A 26709-nucleotide genomic window follows, 5' to 3' on the forward strand; every position below is an offset into this window, starting at 1 on the left:
GCCCCGCCCCGTTGCGCGCGCACGTCAGCCCGGCGCCGCCTGACGCCCTGGGACGCCGCCTTACGCCGGTAGCGTAATCGGGGGCGCCGGGGGCGCGGGCGCGCGCGGCGCCGGCGCAGCAACGTTGTGAATCGCCGGCTGCGCGGCCGTGAGTGTGCGCTTTTCCCGGGCCCGGCCGCGTAGTCCAGCAGGCATGAGCTACGACCGCGCCATCACCGTTTTCTCGCCCGACGGCCACCTTTTCCAAGTGGAATACGCGCAGGAGGCCGTGAAGAAGGGCTCGACGGCGGTGAGCGGGGAGGCGGGGCGCGGGGGGCGGTAGAGGCCTGGGCGGCTGGGTGGGGCCCGGGCACGTCTCCCCGACCCGCTTCCCCCGGGGCCACGCTGACGGGCGCGCGGTGGTTCGGGGCCCAGGGAGGCATGGTGGTCTGGGGCGCACACGGAAGCTGGGACTGGGGCGCCGCTGCGAGAAAGGAGCGCCGCAGGCGGCGGTCGCGAGGGCAGGCCGGGAAGCTCTTGGGGCGCCGGTTTCCGCGTACGGGCGAGCGGGGCTGCTGGTGCCTCGACAAGGGCTTTGCTGGCTGCGGGCTTCGCTTCGCGCCGTGTCCGGAGCCGAGCGCGCGCCTGCCGCCGACGCCATCTTGGCGGGGGCCCCCGCGCGGGCCTGGGGGGCCGGGGGCGGTGCGAGGGCGTGGGGCTTGGTGAGGCAGGGCCCGGCCCTTGCTAGTTCCGAGGCGCTCCTTGAGGGAGTAGGTGGCTACGGCGGACTCAGTCTGGACAGCTCCCAGGTAGCCGACTCCCCCCTCCCTCTCGTCTTCCGCCCCTAGAAAGTAGTTGCCCTCCAGGTCTGGGGCTATCTCGAGAACAAAGGGCGACCGGTGTCAGCATCGGCCTTGCACTTCCCGGGCCGCCGGCGCGGCGGGCAGGCTCCCTCCTGGGTCCGATTGCTGAGTCCTACCCCCTTGGACCCTGCCCTCGACTCGTTTCCCGTCGCACCTGAGCGGTCTGTCATTTAGGCCGCTGCTTCAGGTGTGAATACTTGTTGTCTTTAAGATACCTGTCAGTTTGTTTATCGGTCTAACTGGATGATGGGTTTTTGTGGATTTTTTTTTCCCCCCTAATCATTTAGTGTTTCGAAGGCCTGAGTAGGCAGAGAGAAAACACACGGTTCTGTGAATTTTGAAGTATTTTTTATTTCATGAATCTCGAAATTAAGGCCCCCAAATCCACTTTCTGACCTACCTCAGCTCAGCTTGAAGACTACTGGGGGAATGTCAACTGACACCCCTCCACCGTGGGCCAGCCAGGTGGCTGCCTTTGCTTGCCCGGACTGCTGCCTCTGGGTCTGGCCTTTGCAGACAGTTTATGAGAAAGCTTCTTGAAATCTGAAACGCTGCCACCTGGTGCTTCTCTGCACGGGACACGGAGACTTCTAAACATCCAACAGGGCTCAGACCTGGCTCCCCACATTGAAGAATTAGCTGGCCCAGGTGCCTGTAGGGCCAAGGCTGAGATACCCTGTCCAAACTGAGAGAAGTTGCTTTTACAAGTGATTGTCTCGTTTGTGTCTGCTGTGCTTTGAGTGGGTTAACTGGCAGCCAGTGTGGTTTTCTCCCCCATGTATTTAAAACATCTTTTTCTTGTGCTACAGTGTCAGCCATAAGCAGAGAGCCATGGGCCTCCCAGTAACAGTTGATACGTTGTTCACCTGATACCATACCAGGCACTTCTGCACTGCTGTGCACATTGGTTTCAAAAGTGCAGGAGGGGGAGTTCCTTGGCAGTCCAGTAGTTAGGACTCTGCTTTCACTGCAGTGGCCCAGGTTCAGTCCCTAGTCAGGGAACTAGGATCCCTGGAGCCTGATGGTAAAATCAAAAAAGAAAAAAAAAACAAGTGCACAGGAGAGAGAGGGAAGGATTTGGGTAGTTTCATAACCACAGCAACATTGCTTTTGGAACACCTTACTTCACTGTTAAGGGTCTCACGCTCAAGCTTTACAGAGACTCTGATTCACTGGGTTGAAATGACACATGTTCACAAGCACATGGATTATAGAGCAGTTATTCCTTAGTTGTGTTGTAACTGAAACTACATACCAGTATTTTAAGGCACAGGGCTAGGTGCCTAGATGGTGATGCCTGGGCTAGCTCTACCAAAAGTGGATTGAGACCCACAGTTTGCAGGGTGTGCATGCCCCCCCCGCCCCCCGCCAAGGGTGTTCACAGGCCCATGTTAACATCTGCTCTTAGTGCTGTGTCTCTGGTGGCAAAACCTCTGGTCAGTTTCGTAAGTGCCCCATTGATATTTATTGAAGGTCGGTGTTCGAGGAAAAGACATTGTTGTTCTTGGTGTGGAGAAGAAGTCAGTGGCCAAACTGCAGGATGAAAGGACAGTGCGGAAGATCTGTGCTCTGGATGATAATGTCTGCATGGCATTCGCCGGTGAGTCTGGGGCCAGCACCGTGTCTCTGTCTCTTGGAAGAACGGCCCTCTGGAGGTTAACCTGGTTAAAAGGCTGTGGGGGACATGTGATTGGGTAAACCGGAATCATTTAGAAGAACGATTTGGCCTTTAAGAAAAGGGCTGGCCTCAGTTTCAGGGATAGGATCCTCCCCAGAAGGCTGAAGCAGAGGGGCTAAATGAATAAACAGTTCCAAAAAGAGGGGCTGTGCTGTCTCCTATATTGCTGCTATCAGGAGAAAGGTCAGCTGTCCACAGTTAACGGTGTACCTATGAAGTGGGGAGAGCTGGACAGCACCCTGCTCTCGGGATGTGCAGTGTTCTTGCACTTCTGTGGCTTCACTCATTTCCTCCTTCAGCAGGAAGATCCCAGTTCCCCTAGAGATTGACTTGTCAAAGACCTAGTGTGTGTGTAGCCTAGCACCCATAGCTCCTTAACCATGTAGCTTTCTTAGAGGATTTCACAGAGGCTGCTGGTCCCACTGTGGGGCTCTCAGAGTAACCTTGGTGCTGCCTATCAGGACCAGTTTTAGAACTTGTCCAAGGTTATCTGCTGTCCATGCGTGTGATCTGCACCATCCTTGACAGTTGCCCGGATGAGGCATGGCTTAGGGGGCATTGTCTTTGTGATTCTTGCAGGCCTTACCGCTGATGCAAGAATAGTCATCAACAGGGCCCGGGTGGAATGCCAGAGCCACCGACTGACCGTGGAGGACCCGGTCACCGTGGAGTACATCACCCGTTATATCGCCAGTCTGAAGCAGGTGGGTGTTCCTGCTGTGGCTCGGCTCTGGTGTCGAGCTGTGTCCTGGAGCGTCCTGCCACGGGATATCACTGTGGGGAAATCAGGAAACTGCACTTGTTCCACAGGCACAGTCCTAACCTCGACTTTCTCATCTGTAGTTTTACTGTTGTTTATCCTTTACAGTGGCATTTGTGGTGTTCTTATTTAGTGGTGTGCGGTAGTCCAGATTCATATTTCTAGAGGGACATGATGTAGTTTTTGTCTTGTTCTGAATGACCGGTCACTAAACAGTTGTGAGGGGGCTAAAAGCCACCCCCACTCTTGGTGAAATTTTAGTCACCTGTGAACCTGGTGTGTAACCAGATTGTGTCTGCTGTCAAAGTAACTCCAAGGAACCCCAGCCACTTTCCATGATGCATTCTGGTTTTCTAAGAATGAAAATGTAGCACAGGAAGGAGGAATGCTGAGAAACCATGGGCTCGTTTCATTTTTCACTTGAATTACAAGTAACCTGAACATGGGCTCAATTTATTTTCATCCTTTTGTTAAAATCTGTGTTTGGAACATGGTGTGTGTTTTATTTGCAGTGGGTTCTGGGTGGCCTCTGTGCGGAGGCTGCGGTGTCACTGTGTCTCTTTCTCCACTAGCGCTACACGCAGAGCAACGGGCGCCGGCCATTTGGCATCTCTGCCCTCATTGTGGGTTTTGACTTTGATGGCACCCCCCGACTCTATCAGACTGACCCCTCGGGCACATACCATGCCTGGAAGGTGAGTGCCTGACAAAAAAGGGGCTTGGAGCCATTTTGCCTGTAGAAGCAGTTTTGGAGGCTGTTGGGACCTTGAGCTGGCCTCATCTTATAGAAGGATGTACGCATACACATGTTTTGTGCTCATGACACTTGTGATGCGGAAGCCGGGAAGTAGTTCAGCGTTGATGTTTGGGAGCAAAGGACAGTGAGCTGTAAGGACACGTGGCGTATGCAAGATGCCCGTATGTCCTTTCATTAAGAGTCCCATTCTTGGTGGGCATGAGCACCAACTCCAAATAGCCCTTTGCAAAAAGCCATGGGGCAGGGCCTTCCCCAGCCCGGCTGCCTCTCCACAGCACGCAGGAGCAGGGTGGCAACGGCTGGCTCTGGATCGTTGCATTCTGTGCCATGTACCACACATCCCTGTTTCAGGCCAATGCTATAGGCCGGGGTGCCAAGTCAGTGCGTGAATTCCTGGAGAAGAATTACACTGATGAAGCCATTGAAACAGATGATCTGACTATTAAGCTGGTTATCAAGGCCCTTCTGGAAGTAAGTTTGTGTTTGAAACCTGGGCAAGATGAAGACACCCATGCCATGGTAGTGGTGGTACTTGGCCTGGGGAATGGACAGCATGGGATAGAACAGCCTAATGTATAGGCAACAAGGAGAGGCACAGGCACTCACAGTACCACCAGGCACCACTTTAGTGCTTTGTCAGCTCCTTACACATCTGGGGCAGTCAGGGTACCAAGTGGCTAAGCTGGCCTAGAGTTCAGGCTTTCTGAGGCTCAAGCTATGGCTAGAGTCAGAATTAGAAGAACTGGGAATAATGGGTGGGAGCTGTGATGTCTGACTTTGTCAAGACCTTGGAGGTGCTGGGAGTGAAGCCAAAGAGGCAGAGGGGGGTTACAGCTTTAAGGCTAGGCTGGGGCTCAGGCCTCGGTGGTGGGGCAGGCTGTGAGCAGTTGGCAGGGCCCTGAGTACATGTGCTGCAGGAGGAGAAACAGACAGCAAGCCTGCCCAAACCCAGCTGCCCCAAGACAGGAGTCGTCCCACCCCTCCCCTTGTGTGGTAGTTCTGGGTTCAGGTTCACGGGGCACTAAGTGTAGTTGAGGTGGGTGAGGTGTCTAACACTCTTCTCTCCCCTTGAAGGTGGTTCAGTCAGGTGGCAAAAACATAGAGCTGGCTGTCATGAGGCGAGATCAACCCCTCAAGGTAATCACCAAGTTGGTTTGCTGTCCTTCTCTTTGGGTATGTTCCCAGTGGTCAGGGCAGGGGGCAGTGCACGTTCAGAACTGCTCTAGCATCAAGAAATGTTCTTTCCAGGGGGCCCCACACAAGTGGAAAAGAAAACATTCCCACATTGACCATCTACACATTGGTTCCACCTTGTCCCCTGGGTCAGCCACATGTGACTTCACTCTCCTGTAGAAGCAGCCAGAGGGGGCATCTGGGACTTAGGTTTGGGGGCACCTTGTGTGGCTAACCATACACTGTTCCTTTGGTAGATTTTAAATCCTGAAGAGATTGAGAAATATGTTGCTGAGATTGAAAAAGAAAAAGAAGAAAATGAAAAGAAGAAACAAAAGAAAGCATCATGATGAAATGAAATTTTGCTTGTAATGATTTTTAAATTCAAATCATGGCTGATTTCCAAAAGGATACGTATGCGTTTCCATTCCATTTAATCGTACTGTCCAAGTGTCCTACAATAAATTTGCCTATTTTTTAACCTTTCTTTCAGAGGTGAATGCATCTTTTAGGTGTACAGATAGCTCTTTAGGGAACGTGCTCACTTTGGGTCTCTGGAGCATTCCTTCCCACTCCTCACCAGGCTCTAAGACAAGGTGATGGCTGAGTGGGATCCCCTTGGGATTTGTGGAAAGGCTGTACGGGGCAGTAGACAACAGGTGCCATGGAGGCAGAAACTTGGGGTTTCTCCACACAGGATGACCATTTCTTTTCACATTTTGTTGGAGTCCTTGATCAATGTATGACGTCAGGACACAAGGCCAGACTGTGCTCAGTTTAAACCAGGAGCTCACTTTGCAGCGCAGCTCTGGAACTGGTCTTGAATTTCTGGTTCTAGTAAATCAGGTCAGCATTCCTCCTGTTTTGATCCTTAAAGACTTCTGGTCCCTACCCACTCTCCCTCTTTAGCCCGAAAGATGATCCTTCTTTTAGCTTCCAGCCCACTTAAGGGTAAGTAATGGTCCTCAGCTTTGCCTCGGTAGGAAAACCCCAACCACCCACTTTGCCTGCATAGCTCTTGTGGGCTCTGCCACTAGCTTTAGCGATGGCATTGCCTCTTGGCTTCCAGTACTGCAGGAGAACCCAGAGGGCTTTCTTGAGTCTCTGGGCTGGTGGTCTCTTGTGACTGCACTGGTAGTACTCCAGGGCTCTGCTCTGTCTTGTCTATGGCTTTACTTGAACTGAGTTCTCGGTTCAATGGATTATATCCATCCATCAGACTTCTAAAGAGTACCGGGAATTCCTTGGTGGTCCAGGAGCAGGACTTAGCACTTTCACTGCTGAGGGCCCTGTTCATTCACTCTTCGGTCGGGGAAACTAAGATCCCATAAGCCACACAGCACAGCCAAAACAGTCAAGAGGCCTTGATACATTGTAAACTCAGCCTGAAGTGTCTAGTTGTCACAATGATTGTCAGTTTAAATTTTTAATAGCAAGGGTAGTCATAGGTGGTAAACTGTGACTTAACTATATTTAGACTCTCTAGCAGAGAAATACCTGTTGAGCTTGAGTGTGGAGTCACCTACCTAGTTTAGAATTAGTGTTTAGGCTGGTTGTATCCAGCAAGTCAGCTGTGGAAGGTGTTTATTTTTCATTGGTCAAAGATGTCAGTCGCTCAAATGGAAAGTTGCCAAGAATTTGTTCAAATTCTGCAACTACCACCAGGGCTCAGGACCTGCTAGGAGTGGTGGACTGCCCAGAAGAGGACGTTGGCCAGAGCACAAGGCTGGGTCCACCTGCTGCCTGGCCCTGCCCTGAGACTGCCTTTGAGAAACCACCTGGACGCTCATTAACAGTGATGTGCGGCGCTTCCATCTGGAAGCGGCCAGGTCCCTGCTTTTCTCTGTGGTCCAAAGGTCCAGCCCTGTAACATGTTACAAAGCATCAACATGAAGTTCTGGGGGTGTGGAAGCTGCATTAAGGTAGCAAACCTTCTGAAGCTGGTTCTTTAAACCAGTGTTCCAAGCGTCTAGAGAGTAGGATCACTGACCCCAGAAGGGCCTGGCTGATGGCCCACATCCAGACTGACCAGGTCTTGCTCACAGCACCAGGTGTCCCCAGAGATCTGCCAACTCAAGGCCTGAACAGCACACACACAGCATGCATATGGGACGGGCATGTTAACCCTGATGTAATTTAGGCAACAGAGTCAACAGGACTATTTCTAGAGCGAGAGAAGAGTTTTAAAGGTTTGCGTGTTTATTTATAATTACAAGTTTACATTATTCCAACAGGGCAACCCCACCGCTATGCTCTAATTCTTAGCCATGAAGTCCTACAAAAATAAACCTAAGCCTTTACAGTAACTTAATACAGAACTAAAACCTTTATACCTACTTAAAGGGATTTAGTTACCAAGGTGCTTATGTTCACCACAATGCCCTGTCAGAGGGAACATGCTTCTACTAAAGGTCTCATGCAATGAATTTATATTCCCACCCTCCCCTCCACCTACCAGTAAAACAAAAACATGGAACTATTTACAACTGAGAAGAAATATGCTCTTGGGTCAATCGACCTCGCAAAAAAAAAGACTGGCTCATTTCCAAGTGGATGAGACACCCAACAGTGTTCGGCCTGAGTCCAACACTGACTGGCCTGGGTCATGGACTGGTGAGGACAGGCACGCCACAGAGGGGCTTGTCCTGGGTGTTCACCCCACCCCAATGCCTATGAAGCCATGCTCCAAGTGACAGCTCACCTCCAGGAGCCCCCCACCCCGACCCCACCAGCCCCTACCTTGACATTGCCCCTTGGGATGTCAGGGTCATCTGCTTTGCTTATACAACATGATCCGTGGGACACCGCACTTTCCCTGCCCTAGGCCCACCCGCCCCCACATGCCCCCGTGCTGGCCATGCCCGGCTCCCGGGCCCCACCTGTGGCAGTGGGGGTGCCAGGCCAACAGCACCCGCAGCCAGTTGAGTTACAGAGATGCATTTGGCTGCTGCATTTGCCAAATGAAATTTGGTTCCACCTTAAAGTGAGAACTGTCCAAGAAAGGTCACAAAATGAGGATCACGCTTTCGCTCTAGAATCTTTCTGCAGAACACCAAAACCTTACAATCAGGCTGTGCACAACTAAAAACGAAAAATAGGCTAGGACACCTCAGAGCGGTTTCCCATGTACACTTCCCCAAACAAGAGGTTCTAACTCAGACCACATCCAAGTTCAGTCCAAAATTTAAGTAGTAGCGCGGAACTTTGCAAACTACGAAGTGACCATGTCTCCCCCAGTAAGTGCAGCGTTCTCCATCATCCTCGTAGACACGGCCTGGCACCCGTGCTGCTTCAGCAAGAGCCTTCAAGAAGACATGACACCTATGAGTGTCTCACCAGGCAGCTCCCCAGCCCAAGCCCAGCACACCTTGGCCTCCAATGAAGAATGGGCTACTCAACCTTCCCCCGACCCCAAGTCAGCCAACACAACCTGAGGTCATTTTTTGTCCACACTGGGGGTTGGAAGGCAGCTCCAGGTCCCACCTACAGCTCATGCACCATCCAGACCCCAAGGGGCAAACGTGATCCCCCTTGACGTAGTTTAAAGATGAAGACTCGGGGGCACTGCAGGGCCAGGCTGGAGCTGAGCCCCAGCTTGTAATCATTTCTCCTGATTGACCACACTAGAGAAGGAAACATCCCACCCTTCTGTGCCTGGACCCTCATTTTGACAACCTGGGGCCTGAGTCCCACTGTCCCTGAGAGCCCCCCAAGTGATTCATTAAGATCACAGGGCCCAGTCTGGCCACGATGCTAAAGGATCACGAAGCCCCCTCACTCACCTTTGGCTGCCTCCTTACACCCTGCCAGTCCCAGCTCTGTGGGAAGTTGGGTTACGGCGGGTTGCACCGTTGCCCCTGCCCCCTCGAAATCCACCGCGGAAACTACGGCCTCGGAGGAACCTCCCTGACACCCCGAAGGTCTCCGTGTTGAGCTTCCTCTCCTCAGCCCACGTCGTCCGCCTGGAACTGAACCACAAACAAAGAACGTGAAACTAACTGCAGCAGGCAGCTCCTCACACAGCCTGGGAAGGAAGGACAGATGGTGACTCATCACTGGAGCCATGGTGGGGCGGGGGGGCAATCCAGTCAGGATCTTGGAGCCCGAGCCTCTGCACTGCAAGGGTTCCCAGGCCTGTTTCCCACTGGACGGGTCTCTCACACCTGCAATGTCTTAAGGCCAGCACAAGACCCCCGTGTGCTCAGGGGGAGGGGAGACAAGAGCCTCTTCCTTTCCTTTCTGCTGCACCCCCAGCACAACTACTCCACTTGAGAACGAAAGGACCTAAGTGTCCACACCATGCTCATCCTTCAGACTCCATTTACTGTCTAGCATGTTCCCGGGCAGCACCTGGGCATCAGCTGTTGGGTACTAAAACCGTGGACACCCTTGCCAGCTGCCTAGGTGGCAAGGGCCTCAAGCCAGCAAGGTCAGACCAGGAAGCAGGCGCAGGCGAGGTGGTGCAGAACTGAACATCAGCAGTACCAGCAGGGAGCACTCCACCCCCCCTTGATGGGGAAAGGGCAGCTGAACAAAGAGGAGCCTGGATCTGCGTCAGATCACTCCAGCACCAGTGACTGCCAGGGCTCCCAGGCCCCCACCTACTGCCGGCGCCACTGGGGCTACTGTATGCATGATGGTAAAACTGAATGGGGGCCCAAGAGATCTGCCCTGAACCTGAGATCTGGGTTTGGTCTCCATGGGAGCATGCCCCAGTCTCAAGAGCGCAGGTACACCATCTCCACAGCAGCTCCCCGAGGCCTTGCCTTGTCCCTCAGCCCCCCAACCTGGTCTTGAGTTCAGAGGAGATGTTGTCAAAGAAGGACTTGGACTTGTCGTAGTAGCAGTTGGGTCCCAAGTGGTCCTCCTCAGCAGGGGCCTCGTCACTCTGGGTCACCACGGCCAGGTCCTTCTCTTCCCCTTTCTCAGCTTTGTCATCTGCACAGAGAAGCAGAGCACCAAGATGCCAGGGAGCAAAGCAAGCCCCTTCCGCCAGGACAGGCCCCACTGGGCCACTCCGCCTGACTGAGGCTTTGGGAAACACCCAGGAGTGTTCTGCACTGAGTGGAAGCTCTTCTGCTCCTCAGGGCTGGTCTCGGTCCCCCCCCTGCACTGCCCCAGGCCCTGCAGCCTGCCTTTGTCCCCACCTCCAGACGCCTCTCCTTGCCGGGACTTCCTTACATGGCAGCACCCTCTCCCACTGACCACCATTCCCAGCTGCCCCCCACCCCCAGCTGTCTTTCCTTGACCCACTCTATGGACACTCCTGGGGTGAGGGAAAATTTTCAGACCTTTAAAATTCAGTTTCTTCTTAAATTCCTTGTCCAGCTCTTCTCGGTTGAACTGGGCATTTGCACTCTCAAAATCAAAGTCACCTTCAAACTTGATTGTGTTTTCCTTGATGTTAGCTGGACGGCTTTGCCCTCTGGAGCGGTTCCTTGTTCGTCTGTTCCCTGTGAGAAGAAAGGGTGACCCTGGCTGTTAAACCACTAACCCAACATTGCTCAGCGTGAGACAGCAGAGCAAGAGGGACAGAGTACATGGAAGCCACCGCTGAACCCAGCCCCCCGAAACTGTCACCCACGAGAAGCAGGCAGGAGCCATGAGCAGAGCACAGCTCCCCAGAACTCTAAATGGCAACACCTGTTACCTGAGCGCCTCCTCTGAGGTCTTCTGTTCTCGTCGTTCACCTGCCCTTGAGTTTGCACAGCTGCCGGCTGAGCTACATCTAAGGTGCAAAAGGGAAGAGTTTAAGGCCAGCATCTGCAGAAGCAGAGCCCGGTGAGGGATGGGGGCAGCACCCCCAGGGAACACGTGGCAAGAGGCTGCCCTGCAAAGCCTATAGGGCTTGTGAGGTGTGGGGCCGGGGGGGTCTAGTTAAAAAATAGAGACCCCCAGGAAGCGCTGTGCCTGAGAACATGAATAAAGACCAGGGGAGAGAGCAGTTAAGTACCGGGGGTGGCCTTGCTGCCGGGTGGGGCCGGGCGGCCATTGAGCTGCATGCCCACGGTGCCCTTGCCAGGTAACAGCTTCTTGGAGTTCAAATTATCAAGAGATCCAGTCTGGACAGCCTGCTCCACCATGGGGCTCTTGCCAACTGAGACAGACGGAAAGCTGGCTCCTGAGTTGAGGAGAAGAGGATTTAAAAATGGAGAAAAGGAGCAAGCCTCACACCCCGCACCCTGATACTTGTCTCCCAGCTGGCGAGTGAGGGAGAAGAGGAAGGCAACCGCCTTGAGAAATTCTACTAAACGCAGCACAGCCCCGACCCGTGCCATCCCCTGCATTGAGCCTAGGCAGCAACAAAGCCAGCAGGCTCCCCTAGTTAGGGCACCCCGAGGAGGGAAACCCCTACCACCACGAACACCTCTCAAGTGCCTTAGAAAACGCTTCCCCCAACCACACAAGCTCTAACCCCATGGGGGCTCGACAGTAATGAGATGCTGGTGAATTCACGGTCTGAGAATGTGTTTCACTCTGGGCCCTGCTGGACAAGAACCATCTCAATCTGGCATCTTCCAAAAAATGCAGTGGTCAGCCTTTGAAGTTAAAAATGCTAGAACATGGTCATTTTTGCTTAAGGTACAATAAAATCAAAAAGGATGAAGTGATGAAAGCTGACTACAGAGAAGTGACAGCCTGCGCTCTTCCCATGAAGGCCTGTTTTAAGAGCCCAGGGTTCCCAGGCTGCCCCAGGAGCAGGCACCGCAGGAGTCTTTCCCCACCCCGAGGCATCCCTAGGCCTGAGGGCAGGAGAGACGCCTCGGAAGCCAGTCTTGGCAGAATTCCCAGCTCACGGGAGGGGCTCAGCCACAAGAGGAGGTCAGACAGGGAGGTCAGGCCATCTCCCCTCCCACGTTCCTATGGGCACTGTTGCAACGGACAGCTGAAGACTAGGTGGAGGTGCACAGACTTCTGAGACAAAGAACAATGAATCCTAACTATGGAGTAACTATGTTCGGAGGAGCAGCCCAGCACACACGAACACAGGACAGTCTACCTTAGTTCCACACACAACAGAAACGACTGTGAGAAATTCCTTGTAAAGATCAGGACTCAGAAGCCAGGCCCTACACACAGGTACTTTTTTTTATTTTGGCCACACCACAAACCATGCAAGATCTTAGTTTCCTGACCAGGGATCAAACCTGTGCCTCCTTCAGGGGAAGCGCGAATTTTTAACCGTTGGACTACCAGGGAAGTCCCCACACTGGTACTTCTAAGTGTTCTCTGTGATGGCATTAATTAACCTAGACCACTTTCTCTGACAATCGTGTCACTGAACACGGCCTTCCCCCAACAAGACACAGCTGCGTCCTACTCACACTGTAACCAGACTGGGCAAGAACCTTGGGCTTGTCTGCCTTTCACAAAAACAGACCAAACTATCTTGCCCTTAGAGCAGTTCTACATAAAGAGCCCCAAGAACAACCAACTATCTTGGGCAATTTTTAAGTGGGGGAAAAAACCACCGCAGCCATAGCTCAGATCCTCTGGCATCCATGCAGGAAAGCAACACAAGCAGGTTAACAGACTGACAGTAGTCGTGGGCTCTAACGGAAGCCCCAGGTACCATCTTGGACCGAGTCTCTGCAATGGTGAGGGCGGCACACACAGTGCTCTTGTGTCAGATTGCTGGTGAAAGGAGAAGACCCAGAAAGGTCAAGAAACTCCAAGTGCAGGTGCCCGGCAGACAGGTGGCACAAACCAGCATTAACAAGCCAGGGATCAGGCCCACTATTCACCTGGTCCACAGCTCAGGTTGGCCTCCCAATTTTAATGGAGCTTCTTTTCCCAAAGATATCTGAGGCCCCCGATTACTCATGCCCTGGGTGGTGAGGAAAGTGCCACACGGATCCCAGAGCAGCAGGCGATCGCCCTGCAGTCTTCCCCACCAGAAACCCCAGAAAAGGGCCTTCTGAGCAGAGGTAATTATGGTAGAGGTGAAAACAAGCCCTGGACTCAGGATGAGTAAACAAAGGGCACTGCCGGTTCTTCCTAATCAGTCGTTTAAAACTGTGGGAGTCATTACTCCAGGACTGCGTGCAAAACCACACAGAAGCACTTGAACTGATCATGGGCTCAGCAAGTTATCTGCTACAGCTACTGTCATTCTGGGCTACTGGTTTACCCCTCGCTCTTAGCTCGCAACACGGCATGCAGTTCTCCAAAACTGCTGTTACCCTTGGAAGTGAGCTGGTGTGGCTCTGAGGACATGTCAAGCTCTGAAACAGGTTGTGGAGATGGAGAAGAACTAGGGCTGGAAGCCGCGGCTGAGGCTGGAGGGCTTACCAACTTCTCTAAAAGAAGATAAAGGAGACAAGAGCAAACAAGAAAGCACACAGGTGAGTAAGGACAGACCCCGCTCGCACCCAGCAGGCTCTCTCACGGGGCACTCTGTTCACAGAGGCCTCATCTAGGAGGCGGGAGCCAGGTGAGAAGGCCTCCTGCACTGCGGGAGCAGCGGTCAAGATGGCAGGAGTCTTAAAGCACGACTCATGAGCCAAGTGGGCAATGCCTGCAACTCTGTGGTCTGAATACACTGCAAACCTATGGCCAGGTAACCCTCAGTCTATGCGTGTAGAGGAGAATTTACTGAGCCGTGGGGGAAATTTCATTTTTTGAGCAAAGCGCTGACAGGAGAATGATAAAAGGATAGAATAGGTGGGTGTTGCATTTAACTTTTATATTTATAGGCTGACAAATGTGTAAGTGGTTAGAACTCATCTGTAATTACACATATCAGTTATTTCTTCCTTGAAGCAGACGTACCACAACTTCCACCCAGACACAGGCTATTTTAAAGGAATTCTGATTCGATTCATCTGTTTTAAAACTCACACTGCTGCCTCTCTCACTCATTTGAGGAATTACTAATTTCTCACTAGCTGAAGGGGCACTGAGAAATGTACATTACGCAGTGTGCACTACAATCTAGATGTGACAAGAATGCAGTGTCCCCACCACCAGGGTCTGTGCCCATCTCCTGGATGTCACAGCACAGGCAGTTCACAGGTGGCAAGGGTTACTCACCTAAACCCAAGGAAGCGGCATACTGCTGGCTAAGCAGGGAGCTGGCGGCCAGCTGGCTGTAGGGCGGCATCCCTCGGAAGGGGCTGTAAGGCACGTGTGGCTGGAAGGAGGAGGCCGAGCCCGAGCCCAGGGAAGACTGAGCAACGAGACACACAGGTGAGAGCAGCGCAAGGCCTCCCGTCACCCTGCCTGGAGAGCGCCGTGCAGACCAGCAAAGGCAGCCAGGCTGCCAGCCTGTGTTCGCAGAGGCTGAGGCGGCACGGAGGCGCGAGAGCCTCCAAGACGACCTCAGAACCGCCAATTCCACACTTCATCCCCGCTCCACCAGTATACGAAAGTCTAACACGATCTTCTCCTAACTCTATGAACCCCTCTGATGGCCCCCCGCTGCCTGTGACCAGAAACTCAGAGAACGGGGGGCATCGACTAGGCCCTTCCCCCAACATTCAGGGGCCCAGCTGTGCCACTAGGAAACTGTCTCCACGCGTCTCCTCTCTGGCTGCCCACCTTCAGGCAGACTGGTGCCTGGGCCCCGCTGTCTCTCAAGGACTTGCTCGGGTACTTCCTTCTCAGCTTCCTAGGGACACTCATTCCAAACCTTTCCGAAGTCTGGCCTGGGGCTTCTTTATGGGCTCCACAGCCCAGAGTGCAAGCTCCTACCTCCCAGGGGGCATGCTCAGCCCCAGAGCCTCCTGCAGTGTGAACCCCAGAAGAGTCAGTGACTGTCGAAGTTTACAAGTCAAGAAAGTATCAGCCTGGGCTCCCTAGTAATCCAAGGCAAATGCCCTAATGCAGCAGGCAGGCATGTGGTATGAGACCTGCAACATCAACGTCCCGCAACTCTGAATGCAACGCCTGGACAGTGTAGAGAGAGCGAGTTCTGCTGACCCAAGTCCCTCCAAGCATCTCTGCTACTCATAGCATGCCACTGGGGCTCCAGGCTTACCCAACCAGACACTAAGGACAAGCCCCCCAGGTGCATATCAGTAATTTCCCCTAGAAGCATCTCGCTCCCACCCCTCCTAGCACACCCACCTCCCTCTTCAGTACACCCCACAGTTTTAAAGGAGGTTAAGACCTCCCACAGAACACCAACTGCCTAGACAAAAATTCAACTACTTTTCATGAAAAGGTCATTCTTTGAGTTGAGCACTCTGGCCATGGCCAGATGACACCAAGTTCCACTTGGAAACCAGCACCTCTTAGAAACAATGCCCACAACAAAAACACAGCAAGGCACTTACTTGAACGATAGCAGGATCCTGGGGGAGCGTGTGCTGAGCTTTCGGAGGTTCACACACAGTAATATCTTTGATATCACTTCCCCGGAAGATGATGTACTCATAAATCTCCTCTCTAGGGGGGGCAGGCCTATCTGTGGGACGGTCTTCAGTACCAAAGGACCTCACTTAGGGGTTGAGAAAAAGAAGGGTTAATTTGTTGTCCTCAACCAAGTGCATTCAATCAGTCCCCTCCTAGGAGCCTGTTTCCACGTTTCAACTACTACCCACCCCCAATTATCAATGGAGAAGACCCCATTATCAACCGACAAGTCCCCAGCTGTCAAAGCTCCAAAAAGTTCTAGGTCACAAAGGACAAGGAAAGATTCATGAAGCTCAATATTCTCATTTTCAAACACAAACCAGCGCTCTTGCAAAATGAGTCGTCTGATTTACAGAACCCCCGTTCACATCTGACTTAGCAGATTAAACAGCCCCAAAGCTGCTTTTTGATTGAAACTTCACAACACATCAGCCCTGGGGAGTCTTGTTTTCAACCGAGAAAAGCCGTGGGTTGAGTGCTATCCCCACCCTTCTGTCCACAAGCAGCCTGGGAGGAGCTGGTAGAGAAACAATGGGAGAGGGGTGCCCTGAACATGGACCCCCACCAGCAGTGTCACTGTCTTCTGGCGGAACTTCCTAGGGGGTTAACCCATAATGGCAGGGTTCAAGGAGCCCAAGCAAGTGTCTCCTCCTGGGATCTCTGAGGCACAGATGGGCTTGAGACTGCCTCTAACTAATTTGAGCACAGTGAGGACCAGGGACTACTATGGGCCTCAGGTTTTCCAACCAGGGTCTCAGGCCAAATGCTGTCAAAACTCAAGAGTACAAATGACGATATAATCTTATAATACTAATACTAGTCAGTACTAATACAAATTAGTACTTATACTAACACAATACTAATAGTACTTGTATCAACACCTCCTGGAGCAACGCGTCCATCCAAACACCTAACTACTAGTCTTTAGAGGAGCTATTCCCAGAGCTGGGAACTGACTGCGACCTAAAGGCCTGGGGCTCTAACACAAGAGAGTGGGTGCTGCGCCTTGACCCTTGAAGCCCAGCACAATGTCCCTAGCCTAACAAGACTCACCAACCACATGGGGCTTCTATAGACCTGGCTGCACGCAGCACTTCTACGAGGCAGAGGAACGACACTAGTTACCTTCCCGGAGGATGAAGACAAAGGAACTTTGGGGCCACCTCCTGCCTCAACACACTCAGAAAGACTCTGAGCTCCAGCAGAGGGACAATGCAGCCATCTTTCCCTAAGTCTCCCAAGACTTCAGTGGGGTTACCAACGCCCGCAGGGAGAGGTCTGTCACCAAAGAATATACCCACAGACCGAACGTCTGAATTAAGAGTAGGAAGGCGCTTTCAAACGGAGCACCTAGCCGCCAGCCGATGCTCTTATCCTAGCAGGAGGATCCATTAAGACGTGGTATTTGTTCAGGCTCAAGGCCCCAGCTGCTTAATAGGTTCCAGAAGGGCTTGCAGGAGTCGTTTTCTCACCCCCCGCCCCCCCAGCGGCCTGGAGAGGCCCGGGGAGACTCGGGTCTGCACGCTCCCCCTACCCCTCCCTTTCCCTCCCCTCCCCCCAGGGACCGGGTTTTCTCGGCGCCCGCGGCCCCTTCGGCCCTAGGGCAGGTGGGGGAGAAGACAGCCCAGCAACGCCGAGCCCCCACCTGCAGAGGTGGGCTACGCCACCACGGAGAACGGGGGGCGGCGCCGCGGGAGCTGGACCCGCCCCCACCTCCCCACCCCAACTCCGGGCAGAGCCGGGCGGCCGCTCACAATTACGCCGCCTCCGGGGCCGGGAGAGCCCATTGTGCGGGTCGAGCCCCGGAGGGCTGCAACGGGAGAGGGGCGGAGGCCAGGGACGCCCCGGGGGGCGCGGACCGGATGCGGGGGTGCGCCGGGGGGCGGGGGAGGGGCGCCCCGGGAGGTGAGGCGGGACTGGGGAGGGGGCGCGCTGGCGAGGTGGGGGTAGGGCGGGGGCGCGGGCCCGGCTGTTGGCGGGGGCGGGGGCCGGACGGTTGGGGCGGCCGCGGGGCGCTACCTTTGGCGAGCGCCACGGTGGAGTTGTCCGTGTCGATGGTGTAAAGGATGCCCTCGTAGCGGATCTGCGCCTTGGAGATGAGGCTGATCTTGCTGCCCAGGTACGGAGTGCCCGAGGAGCCGCTCATGGCGGCGGCCGCCCGGCCGGGCCTGGCCCACTCGCCTCCGCGCGGTCGCCTCGTTGCCCTCTCCTCGGCCTCGGCGCCGCCTTACCGCCGCGCGAGGGCCTGCGCGGGGACCAGCGAGTGAGCGGCGGCGGCGCGCGGCCTGGGGCTCTGAGGGGAGCGCGGGGGAGGAGGGGCCACAGCAGCCACATCCGGGGCCTGCGCCGCCACGCCCCGCCCCCACACGCTCTTCGCCCATTGGCTCGCCTCGCCGGCCTCCCTTTAAATATGGCCGTGCCGCCGGCCTGGGGGCGGGCCCGCGATGTGCGCCTGCGCAGCCAGCGCCGCCAGCCCGGGCGGGCTTTCCCCAGCTCTCCGCCCCACTTCTCGGCTGGCTCCCGGCGGGCCCCGCGCAGGGTGGTAGCACGAGACGCGACGGGCAGGACTGGGGGAGGGGTGGGAATCGGCCGGGGCGGAGCGCGCGTGCGCGGGAGGGGCGGGGCACACGTGTGGCGAAAGGGCGGGGCGCCAAGCTCTGCCTGCAGCGCGTGCTAATCTTCTCGCCACCCAGGGACAGGGAGCCAGTGGACAGTGTTAACGGCTCTCAGTTTTCCCTTTTTCAGCAGCTTGCCGGACATCTTTCTCCGGACCTGGGCGGGAAGGCCAGAGTGCGCCCCAACTCTCCCGTTCCCCAGGGGCAAAGATTGGGGGCTCCCTTCCTCGGGGAGTGACGGAGGGCCGAGGTCACTGCCCGTGGGGTGAAGGTGGGGGACCGGGGAGGTCTCTTCCTTAAGAGTAGAAGGTAGGAGGCCGGGCCATAGTCATTGCCTGAGGGGTGGAGGCGGAGGGTCCGGGGGCAGGGTCTCTTCCCCTGGGGCACGAAGACGGGATCAAGGTCACTGCCCAGGAGGTTAGGGTGGGGGCCGCCCCTCGCGCGTGGGGCGCCGTAGTAACTGCGGGTAATGAGCGCTTCCGGCGCGTTGGCCGCTAAATATAACATGCTGAGCGCATCTCCTTTAATCCCGCCCCTCCCCCTCTCCTGCGGTGGCGTTCCGCGTCCCTTAAAATAAATCCCCGCCGCGCCACCAGGGCCTCCGAGCCCCGCCTGACCTGGCCTGATTGCCGCCTTGTCCGGCTCCGGCTGGAGGTCTCGCAGTGAACTGGGAAACGGGTCGCCCCTCCTGTTCGCCAGGCCCCTCTTCCCTGTACAGCCTTGTACTCCATGGGTGGTTACGTCTGCACTTGCTTTTTTATTTTTTTTGGTCTGTCTCTCTTGACATCAGATCAGAGGCCAGCATTGGGTCATGTAAAAGCTTAATGAGTGGTGACCAGCATTTTATAAAAACGAAACAGAATGAGGCAGAGAGCGTCTCAGGGAGAGTGCTCTGGCTCTGGGAACCGTTTATTTCAGGTACACGTATTTAAGTGGGTACTTGACCAAGATGTAAACGGCGTTGCTTGCAGTAAGTGCCCAGTGAAAACGCAAGAGCTACCGCAGTGAACCCCTTACCACACCATGCACTTTGGCTCTGACTCCCCATTTTACAGAAGAGCCCCAGCATGGGAGGGTCACCCAGCCCACAGGTTGCAGATATCACAGACTCCTGCAGCCTGCCACAGACTCCTGCCCTTGTGAACCCCCTAGTCCCACAGGCACCCCGCAACAGAACAGTACTGGGTTGGAGAAAAGGGAGCAGAGAAGGAGCAGAAGACAAGATGAAAAAGTCTTCTAAAGTTTAACTGCCGAGATTTAGCTGTGCTTCTCTGCTGCTGGAGGTGCACTGGTGAGATGGCCCCTGGGTTAGCCCAGCTCCAGTAAGAAAGGTCACCAGGCCTGGGGGCTTCTGCCCATAGGCGTGACGCAGGGCTCTCCCTCAGCACAGTACAGTCTTCCCCAGGGTGTGCCTATGTGCTATCAGTGCCCCCCCCCCCAAGGTCTCCTGAGCACCTTAGTGACGATCTGGGCTGGGGTCCCCTGTGCAGCTGATGCCTCCCCACCCACTATCCAGGTCCAGAACATGACTTGCCCCAGGTCACAGGTTCTGTGGCTCACACATCTCGCCCCAGCCGCGTGTGCGCGGCGGGGTGGGGGGCTGGAGGTGCGTTCTTCACCAGCAGGAGCCGACTCAGCCATGGACAGGGGCGCTGGGTCATGAGCTCCAGGGTCAGGGCAGCAGCAGTGCCCGAGACCTTGGAGAGACCACTGGGCTCCCGGTGTGCAGCCGGCTGGTTCCCTGAAGATGTCAGTTGCTGCAAATGGCAGGGCAGAGGCTAAAAATACACGTGGCGCACAGGTCCAGGAAGGCTGGCTGTGCCATTCATTCCTTGGCATCCTGCCCACAGTGGAGGGCGCTTGCAAAAGGACGGGGCGGGGGGGGCAGTTGTGTGGGGCCTACATGTATCCCAGGAGTCCATTAGTGTGGTCTGTTTCCCAGGAGAGGACACACCCCTCCAGCTCCACCACCCTAAATAGCCGTTCACAGTGCCCACCTGCTCAGTCATCAAGCCTTAGGCTCCCAAGCCTGGGGATGTAGTGTGTGCTAAGTCGCTTCAGTCATGTCCGACTCTTTGCAACCCCGTGGACTATCCCTCGAGGCTCCTCTGTCCATGGGATTCTCCGGGCAGGAATACTGGAGTGGGTTGCTATTTCCTGTTCCAGGGGATCTTCCCAACCCAGGAATTGAACCCACATCTCTTATGTCTCCTGCATTGGCAGGTGGGTTCTTTACCATTCGGGCTACCTGGGAAGCCTGGGATGTAGAGAGAGGAGCTAAGAACCCAGAAGATTCTGGGTAGGTTGGACTCCCTGCCTCAGTTTCTCCTTTTGCCAGATAGAGATGACAGCTGTCCTGCCTCTCTCACTGGGAGCATGTGAGGACCCCAGAATATAATGCTTGTGATGGGCTTTTGATAGGTGCTGGGGCTCTGCATGGGAGAGGGGGGGCCATGCAAAGGACCACAGAAACGGCTGGCTAGGTTTCCACTGCACCCACGAGCCACACACTAAGCCCTGGTGTTTGGAGGAGAGTGTCCTTTATTAAGGGCTTCCCAGTGGTAAAGAACCCGCTTGCCAATGCCCAAGAGATGCAGGTTTGATCCCTGGGTCAGGAAGATCTGGAGAAGGGCGTGGCAACCCACTCCAGTATTCTTGCCTAGAGAATCCCATGGACAGAGGAACCTGGCAGGCTACAGTTCATAGGATTGCAAAGAATCAGAGACGACTGAGGAGACTCAGCACGCTCACACACATGTCTCTTACTAGGGACGAGTGTGAAGATACACAGAATCCTGCCCAGGGTTTTATTGCTGCCCGTGTCCTGCAGCAGGTGAGGGGCAAGTTGCCACAGAAAGCCACTTTGTGACTGATACGCAGCTGAGAAGGAATGCCTGGCCTGGCCACTGACCTCACAGGTATTATGACTTAGTAGGGGCTTCCCCGGTGGCTCAGTGGTAAAGAAGCTGCCTGCAATATAGGAACCACAGGAGACGCAAGTTCAATCCCTGGTTGGGATGATTCCCCTGAGGAGGTCATGGCAACCCACTCCAGTATTCTTGCCTGGAGAATCCCATGGAGAGAGAAGCCTGGAGGGCAACAGTCCATGGAGTCACAAAGAGTCAGATAGGACTGAAGCGACTTAGCATGCATGCACATGGCTTAGTAGCAGCAAAACAGAACAGGTGAGTTGTTAGTAATAGATAGGTGGTCACAGATAAAGCAGGAATCGAGCCTATGGTCTGAAACTGGGAACATGCCAGCAAGGCAGGACCTCGCCTGTCCCCTCCTCTCCTCCAGGACCTGATGCACACATGGGAGGGGTAGATGTCCACCCTTTGGGAGGGAGACATTGCCCATAGAGAGTGAGGAGCCAGGAGGGAGCTGAGGAGTTACAGGTGGGCTGGGTCGGGGGCAGGGGGCTGGCTTTGGGAGTCTTCCAGGCAGTCTTCCAGGGGTTGGGAGGCCCCGGACAGGTGTGCTCAGGGCTTCAGTGGTCTGGGAGTAAAGACAAGAGGAGCAGGGTTGATCCTGCACAGCCAGGCATCCTCCCCAAGTTCTCATCTCTGTGAATCCACTGGAAGTGCATTACCTGCCCCAGGGCTTGCAGGGCTGTTTTCCCTGGAGGCTCCCAGAGCTCCAGTGGGTTGAGGTTCATGCATCTTTGGAACCCCACCCCCCCGCCTTCCTTTCCCTTCTCCTTCATCCCTTCCTTCCTCTTCCATCTCCTTCTCCTTCCCTCCCCCCCGCCCCTTCCTCATCTCCTCACCTCCTCTTGCAGCCCACCATCTACCCAGCTGAGTCTCCTGGTGATGAGGCATGCTGTGGGGAGTAAACAGAAGTGTATTTGGGGACTTCTCTTGTGGTTCAGTGGCTAAGATGCTGTGCTCCCAATGCAGGAGGAAGAGGTTCAATTCCTGGTCAAGGAATTATATTCCACAAGCTGCAACTTAGAGTTCACATAACCCAGTGAAGGTTGAAGATCCCTCATGCTGCAACTAAGACCCAGTGCAGTCAAATAAGTGTGTTAAGAAACAGACCTAGCTTAGCAGCCTTGGCCTGCCTTTCCAGGTCCAGCTGGGTGGGACAGTGAGCAGAGTTGATGGGACCCTGGCAGAACCAGATACTTGGTCCCTGAGTATCAGGGGGCTTCCCTGGTGGCCCAGTGGTTGGGAGTCCGCCTGCCAGTGCAGGGGATATGGATTCAATTCCTGGTCTGAGAGGATTCAACATGCCTCAGAGCAACTAAGCCCGTGTGGCACAGCTGCTGAAGCCTGCGTGCCTGGAGCCTCTTCTCTGTCATAAGAGAAGCCCTCACGCACTGCAACTAAAGCGCGCACAAAGCAATGAAAACTCAGTGCAACCAAAAATAAATCTCAAAAGAAAAAAAAAAAGACAACAAACTTGAAAAAAAAATAAAAGAGCCCAGGAACAACTTAGGGGGCACATCCTGGGACCCCTTAGCCACCCTCACCACCCAGGGCCGGTCACACAGAACTGGCTGTGTTCTCCTAACCTCTCCTACTCCAGCATTCTAGAGAAAAGTGGGGACCAGGTTGTGGCTCATGTTCTGAGGATGGAAAGTGTGAGCACCAGGCCAGCAAGCAGCAGGGACTCTCGTAACACCTCATCCTGGGTCACCCCCATCTGCTCGCATGCTCAGAGCCTCCCTGAGAAGGGTGATAAGAAGGGTCGTTAGGGACCAGGGCCCACCATGCATACAGGGAGGGTGGAAGGAGGTTGAGGTCCCCGGGGTCCCCCACATCAGCAGCTGGGCCCACCCTACCCATCCCACAAGGCCCCCACACCCCTTCCATACACCTGGGCTCCCTCACAACCTCAAGGAAGAAGTGTCCAGGCCGGAGAAGTCAGTGGTGAACGTTTGACTCCTGAGAGCAGGGTGGGAGGAAGACAGGTTTCAGAGAGGAGAAGGAAATTGCCCAGAAGCAGAGCCCTGGGACACCATTCCTGGTGCCTCCCACCTCACCCCCTGCTGTGTGCCCTGGGCATCTCCTGCCCACATTCTTCTGGGGTAGTGAGCCGCCAACCACAGTGATGGGCAGGCCCACGGTTCAGGTGACCTGTCCCCACCCCCTAAGAACCTCCATGCCAGGCTCTGGGTTTGGCACCAGGCACATGCACCATCGCTGTTTATCCAGCTCAGCTCATAGGGGGCCTGCCAGCGCTCCATGCCAGCCACCCAGCCCTGGCCTCCTGGTGGTTCCCAAGGGGAGCTCAGAAAAGGGATGTGGGCAGTGGGGCAGGGAGCTATAGGGAGAGTCCCCTGTGTTCCCCTGAGCACATGACAAGTGTTTTTATTTATCAGTAGAAGGTCGCTCTAAGGGCCCAGTGGTGATGCATGTGTCTGTCTAGCAGCAGATGCTGTGGAGCGATCTCACAGCAGAGCTGGAGACCCCCATGAACCATGACTGCTGGCAGGAGATTGGGTCAGTCTGGGCACCACACATAAGCAGACCATGGTCGTATAGACGGGGCCGTGAGGGAAAGAGACTCAAAGAACCCACGCTCTGATCCCCTGTATGGAGTCACAGGCCTGCACTGCACGATGCAACCAGGATGTTGGAGATCAGGTTGGGGTCCCCCAGTCGGGGGGGCGGCCTAATGATGATGAACCCAGCCTGAGCTAAATGCTCATCCAGGGTCACATGGCTAGTGAGTAGCCGGGCTGGGATTCCGATCTGAGCCTCCCACTTCTGACCATACACCCTGCCTCCTGGCATTCCTTGTTCAGCCCCCAGGGGAGAGATCAGATGCCCACTCCTCACTCAAGGAACCCCCACTGTGTCTGTGCCCAGGGCAGGCTGTCCTGAGCTGAAGCTTGGCTGGGGGGCATACCTTCTTCTCTTGACCCCATGCAGAGAGTGCAGGATGCGTCCCAGGACGTTGCCACAGTAACCCAGAGACCTCCCGGGAGCGTCCTAGAATTTGAACACCCCGTCAGCTCCAAGGCTGGACACCTGCTTGTCTTTGCACCTGCTGATGATACACGAACACAGACCTGACACAATCGCAGCTCCAGGAATGAAGTCGTGTAAATAAGCAGTAGAGGGCTTCCCAGGTGGCTCAGGGGTAAAGAATCCACCTGCCAATGCAGAAGATGGGGGTGGGGTTCCATCCCTGGGCTGGAAGATCCCCTGGAGAAGGGAATGACAATCTACTCCAGTAATCTTGCCTGGAGAATCCCACGGACAGAGGCGCCTGGCAGGCTAGAGTCCATGGGGTTTGCCAAGAGTCAGACTAGACAGAGAAACTGAGCACACGTGCAGAGACGGTCCAGCCCCCGAAGCCTGTGGTCACTGCAGTGCTTGGGAGCCAAGCCGAGGGCTTCTTGGCTGCGTGCTGACACCCTCACCCAGCGAGAGGCTGGAATGTGGATGGGGAGAATCCTGCCGGGCCCATGGGTGCTTTGGCTCGTGAAGGTCCAGTTTGTTAACACTACAAACCTTCTCTTCTGTGACTGCCGGAAGCTCCCTGAACACCAAGGGTTGGCGGCAAGGAGCCAGGTTCGTGGAGAGCCTGGGCCCCGAGGCAGACACTCATTGAACTGCACACGAGCCAGGCGGGCACGTGTATGGTGGGAGGGGCAGCCTGTGGGCCGGGCTGAGGAGGGGGCTCTCCTCCAGGAAGATGCCTCCGCCCAGAGCTGCTTCTGGGTTTTCCAGGAGGTTTCAGCAGCTGGATGGGGTGGGTGGGGGTGGGCAGCGCCAAAAACACACCCCCATGGCTGGAGTTGCTCACACAAGCCACCGCAGACGTCCACAAGTGTATATTTGTCTTTCCCAAGGAGCAAGCATGAGAAATGTTTGCCTTGGGAGTTTCCCTGGGTTCGGGAAAGTGTTTTCACAAATAGTGTTCACCATGCTCCCTGGAACCTCAGGGCCAGCGGTCCAGAACCTGGTTTCTCTCCACACTGGGCTATACCGAACTCACGTCTGTTTATTCATTTCTTTGTTTAGCAACATTTTTGAGGTATTATTTACACACCATAATATTAACCCATTTAAGGCATTCAATTCAGAGATGTTTAGTATAGTCACAGAGTGATGCAGCCATCACCACTGTATAATTCCAGAACATTCCAACCCTCCAAACCGGGGTTTCCCTGGTGGTCCAGTGGTTAGGATGCCGATCTTCCACTGCAGGGGCAGGGGTTTGATCTCTGGTTGGGGAACCCCGCATGCTGTGAGGTGCAGTCAAAGGGAAAAAAGAAAGGTCAACACAGCGCCCCCAAACTCTGTAGCCATTAGGATTCACTCCCCACTGCACTGTCCCCCCAAAGGGGCAGGCAACCAATGTGGATTTGCCTGTTCTGGACATTTCCCATCCATGGAATCATACCCTGTGTAGGTTTCTGTGACTGGTTGTTTTCACTATGCAAACGTTTATAAGTGTGTTCAAGGCTCATCCAGGTTGCAGTGTGTATAAGTACTTATTTCTTTCTGTAACTGAATAACATTCTGTTGTAGGACAGTGCTTATGTGTTCATCAGTTGATGGATATTTGGGTTGTGTCCACCTTTGAGCTACTGTGAATAATGCTGCTATAAACACTGTGTACAGGGCTTTGTGTGGACATATGTTTTCATTTCCCGCGGTATATACCTCAGTAGAATTGCCTGCTCATATGGTGAGTCTATGTTTAACATTGTGAGAAACCACCAGACGGTTTTCCAAAGTGGCTGCACATCTTTCTGTTCCCACAGCAACGTGTGAGGGCAGCCGGTCCTTGTCTGATGCTATTTGGGGACAGGGTGTCCGTGTCTCTGCAGGGCTATTCCTTCCATTTGGGGATGAAAGGCAGTTCCCTGCTCAGATGAGCGCCCCAGCACTGAGTGTCCACCCCTCTGTCAGCAGTCGCCGAAGGGGCAGATTTGTGCTCAGCTGGGCAGGACAGATAGAGGTTTCTTTTAGGACAGGCCTTGGGAGGGGACTGACAGCCTGCTTCTGGGAGAGCTGCCCTGGGGTTGCTGTGTATGCAGCCTGCCTTTCATCCCAGTCAGTCAGGTAGCGCACGAGTCATAGGCCTTCGGCCCAAAGTCCCCAGACCTTACAGCTCCAGGTCTTCAGGCCTGTGGGTCATCATCCTGACCTTGGATACAAGCAGACCGCAGAGGTATTGTGGGTTCTCTGCCATGCCACTGCAATAAAGTGGATGTCAGAATACAGGGAGTCGTGAATTTTTTTTGGTTTCCTAAAACGTATGTTTAGGGTCATGAATTTTTTTTGGTTTCCTAAAACTTATGTTTAGGGACTTTTCAGGACTGATGCTGAAGCTCCAAAACTTTGGCCACCTGATGCAAAGAGGCAACTCATAACACCAGGAGAAAACAAAGGACAGAGAAGCCTGGCGTGCTGCAGTCCATGGGGTCACAAAGAGTTGGACATGACTCAGTGACTGAATAACAACACCTAGTAGTCTAGCAGCTAAGACTCCATGCTCCCAGTGCAGGGGATCTAGGTTTGATCCCTAGTCAGGGAACTAGATCCCACATGCCACAACTAAGACCT

The 26709-nt window shown here is 54.7% G+C and overlaps 2 protein-coding genes across 3 annotated transcripts; one reads left to right on the forward strand and one right to left on the reverse strand.

Annotated features, from left to right (window-relative positions):
• The first annotated feature begins 77 nt into the window (after positions 1 to 77).
• On the forward strand, positions 78 to 5697 carry PSMA7 (proteasome 20S subunit alpha 7). The gene is made up of 7 exons (XM_061126895.1): positions 78 to 289; positions 2316 to 2442; positions 3100 to 3224; positions 3853 to 3975; positions 4389 to 4508; positions 5112 to 5174; positions 5468 to 5697. The coding sequence occupies exons 1-7, from the start codon at positions 194 to 196 to the stop codon at positions 5558 to 5560; spliced, it is 747 nt and encodes a 248-aa protein (XP_060982878.1). The 5' UTR covers positions 78 to 193; the 3' UTR covers positions 5561 to 5697.
• A 1688-nt stretch (positions 5698 to 7385) lies between these two features.
• On the reverse strand, positions 7386 to 17844 carry LSM14B (LSM family member 14B). Of its 2 annotated transcripts, XM_061126892.1 has the most exons (10): positions 17586 to 17844; positions 15488 to 15651; positions 14244 to 14379; positions 13394 to 13510; positions 11164 to 11331; positions 10861 to 10938; positions 10502 to 10663; positions 9998 to 10148; positions 8993 to 9178; positions 7386 to 8512 (listed from the first exon to the last, which is right to left on the reverse strand). In XM_061126892.1, the coding sequence occupies exons 1-9, from the start codon at positions 17710 to 17712 to the stop codon at positions 9007 to 9009; spliced, it is 1275 nt and encodes a 424-aa protein (XP_060982875.1). In that variant the 5' UTR covers positions 17713 to 17844; the 3' UTR covers positions 7386 to 8512; positions 8993 to 9006. The 2 variants fall into 2 exon arrangements, with proteins under 2 accessions (XP_060982875.1, XP_060982877.1); XM_061126894.1 differs by lacking the exon at positions 13394 to 13510 and having other exon boundaries at positions 17586 to 17841.
• Between the last annotated feature and the right edge of the window lie 8865 nt (positions 17845 to 26709).

This window comes from Dama dama, chromosome 23 (genome assembly GCF_033118175.1).
Source record: "Dama dama isolate Ldn47 chromosome 23, ASM3311817v1, whole genome shotgun sequence".
Classification (NCBI taxonomy): domain Eukaryota; kingdom Metazoa; phylum Chordata; class Mammalia; order Artiodactyla; family Cervidae; genus Dama; species Dama dama.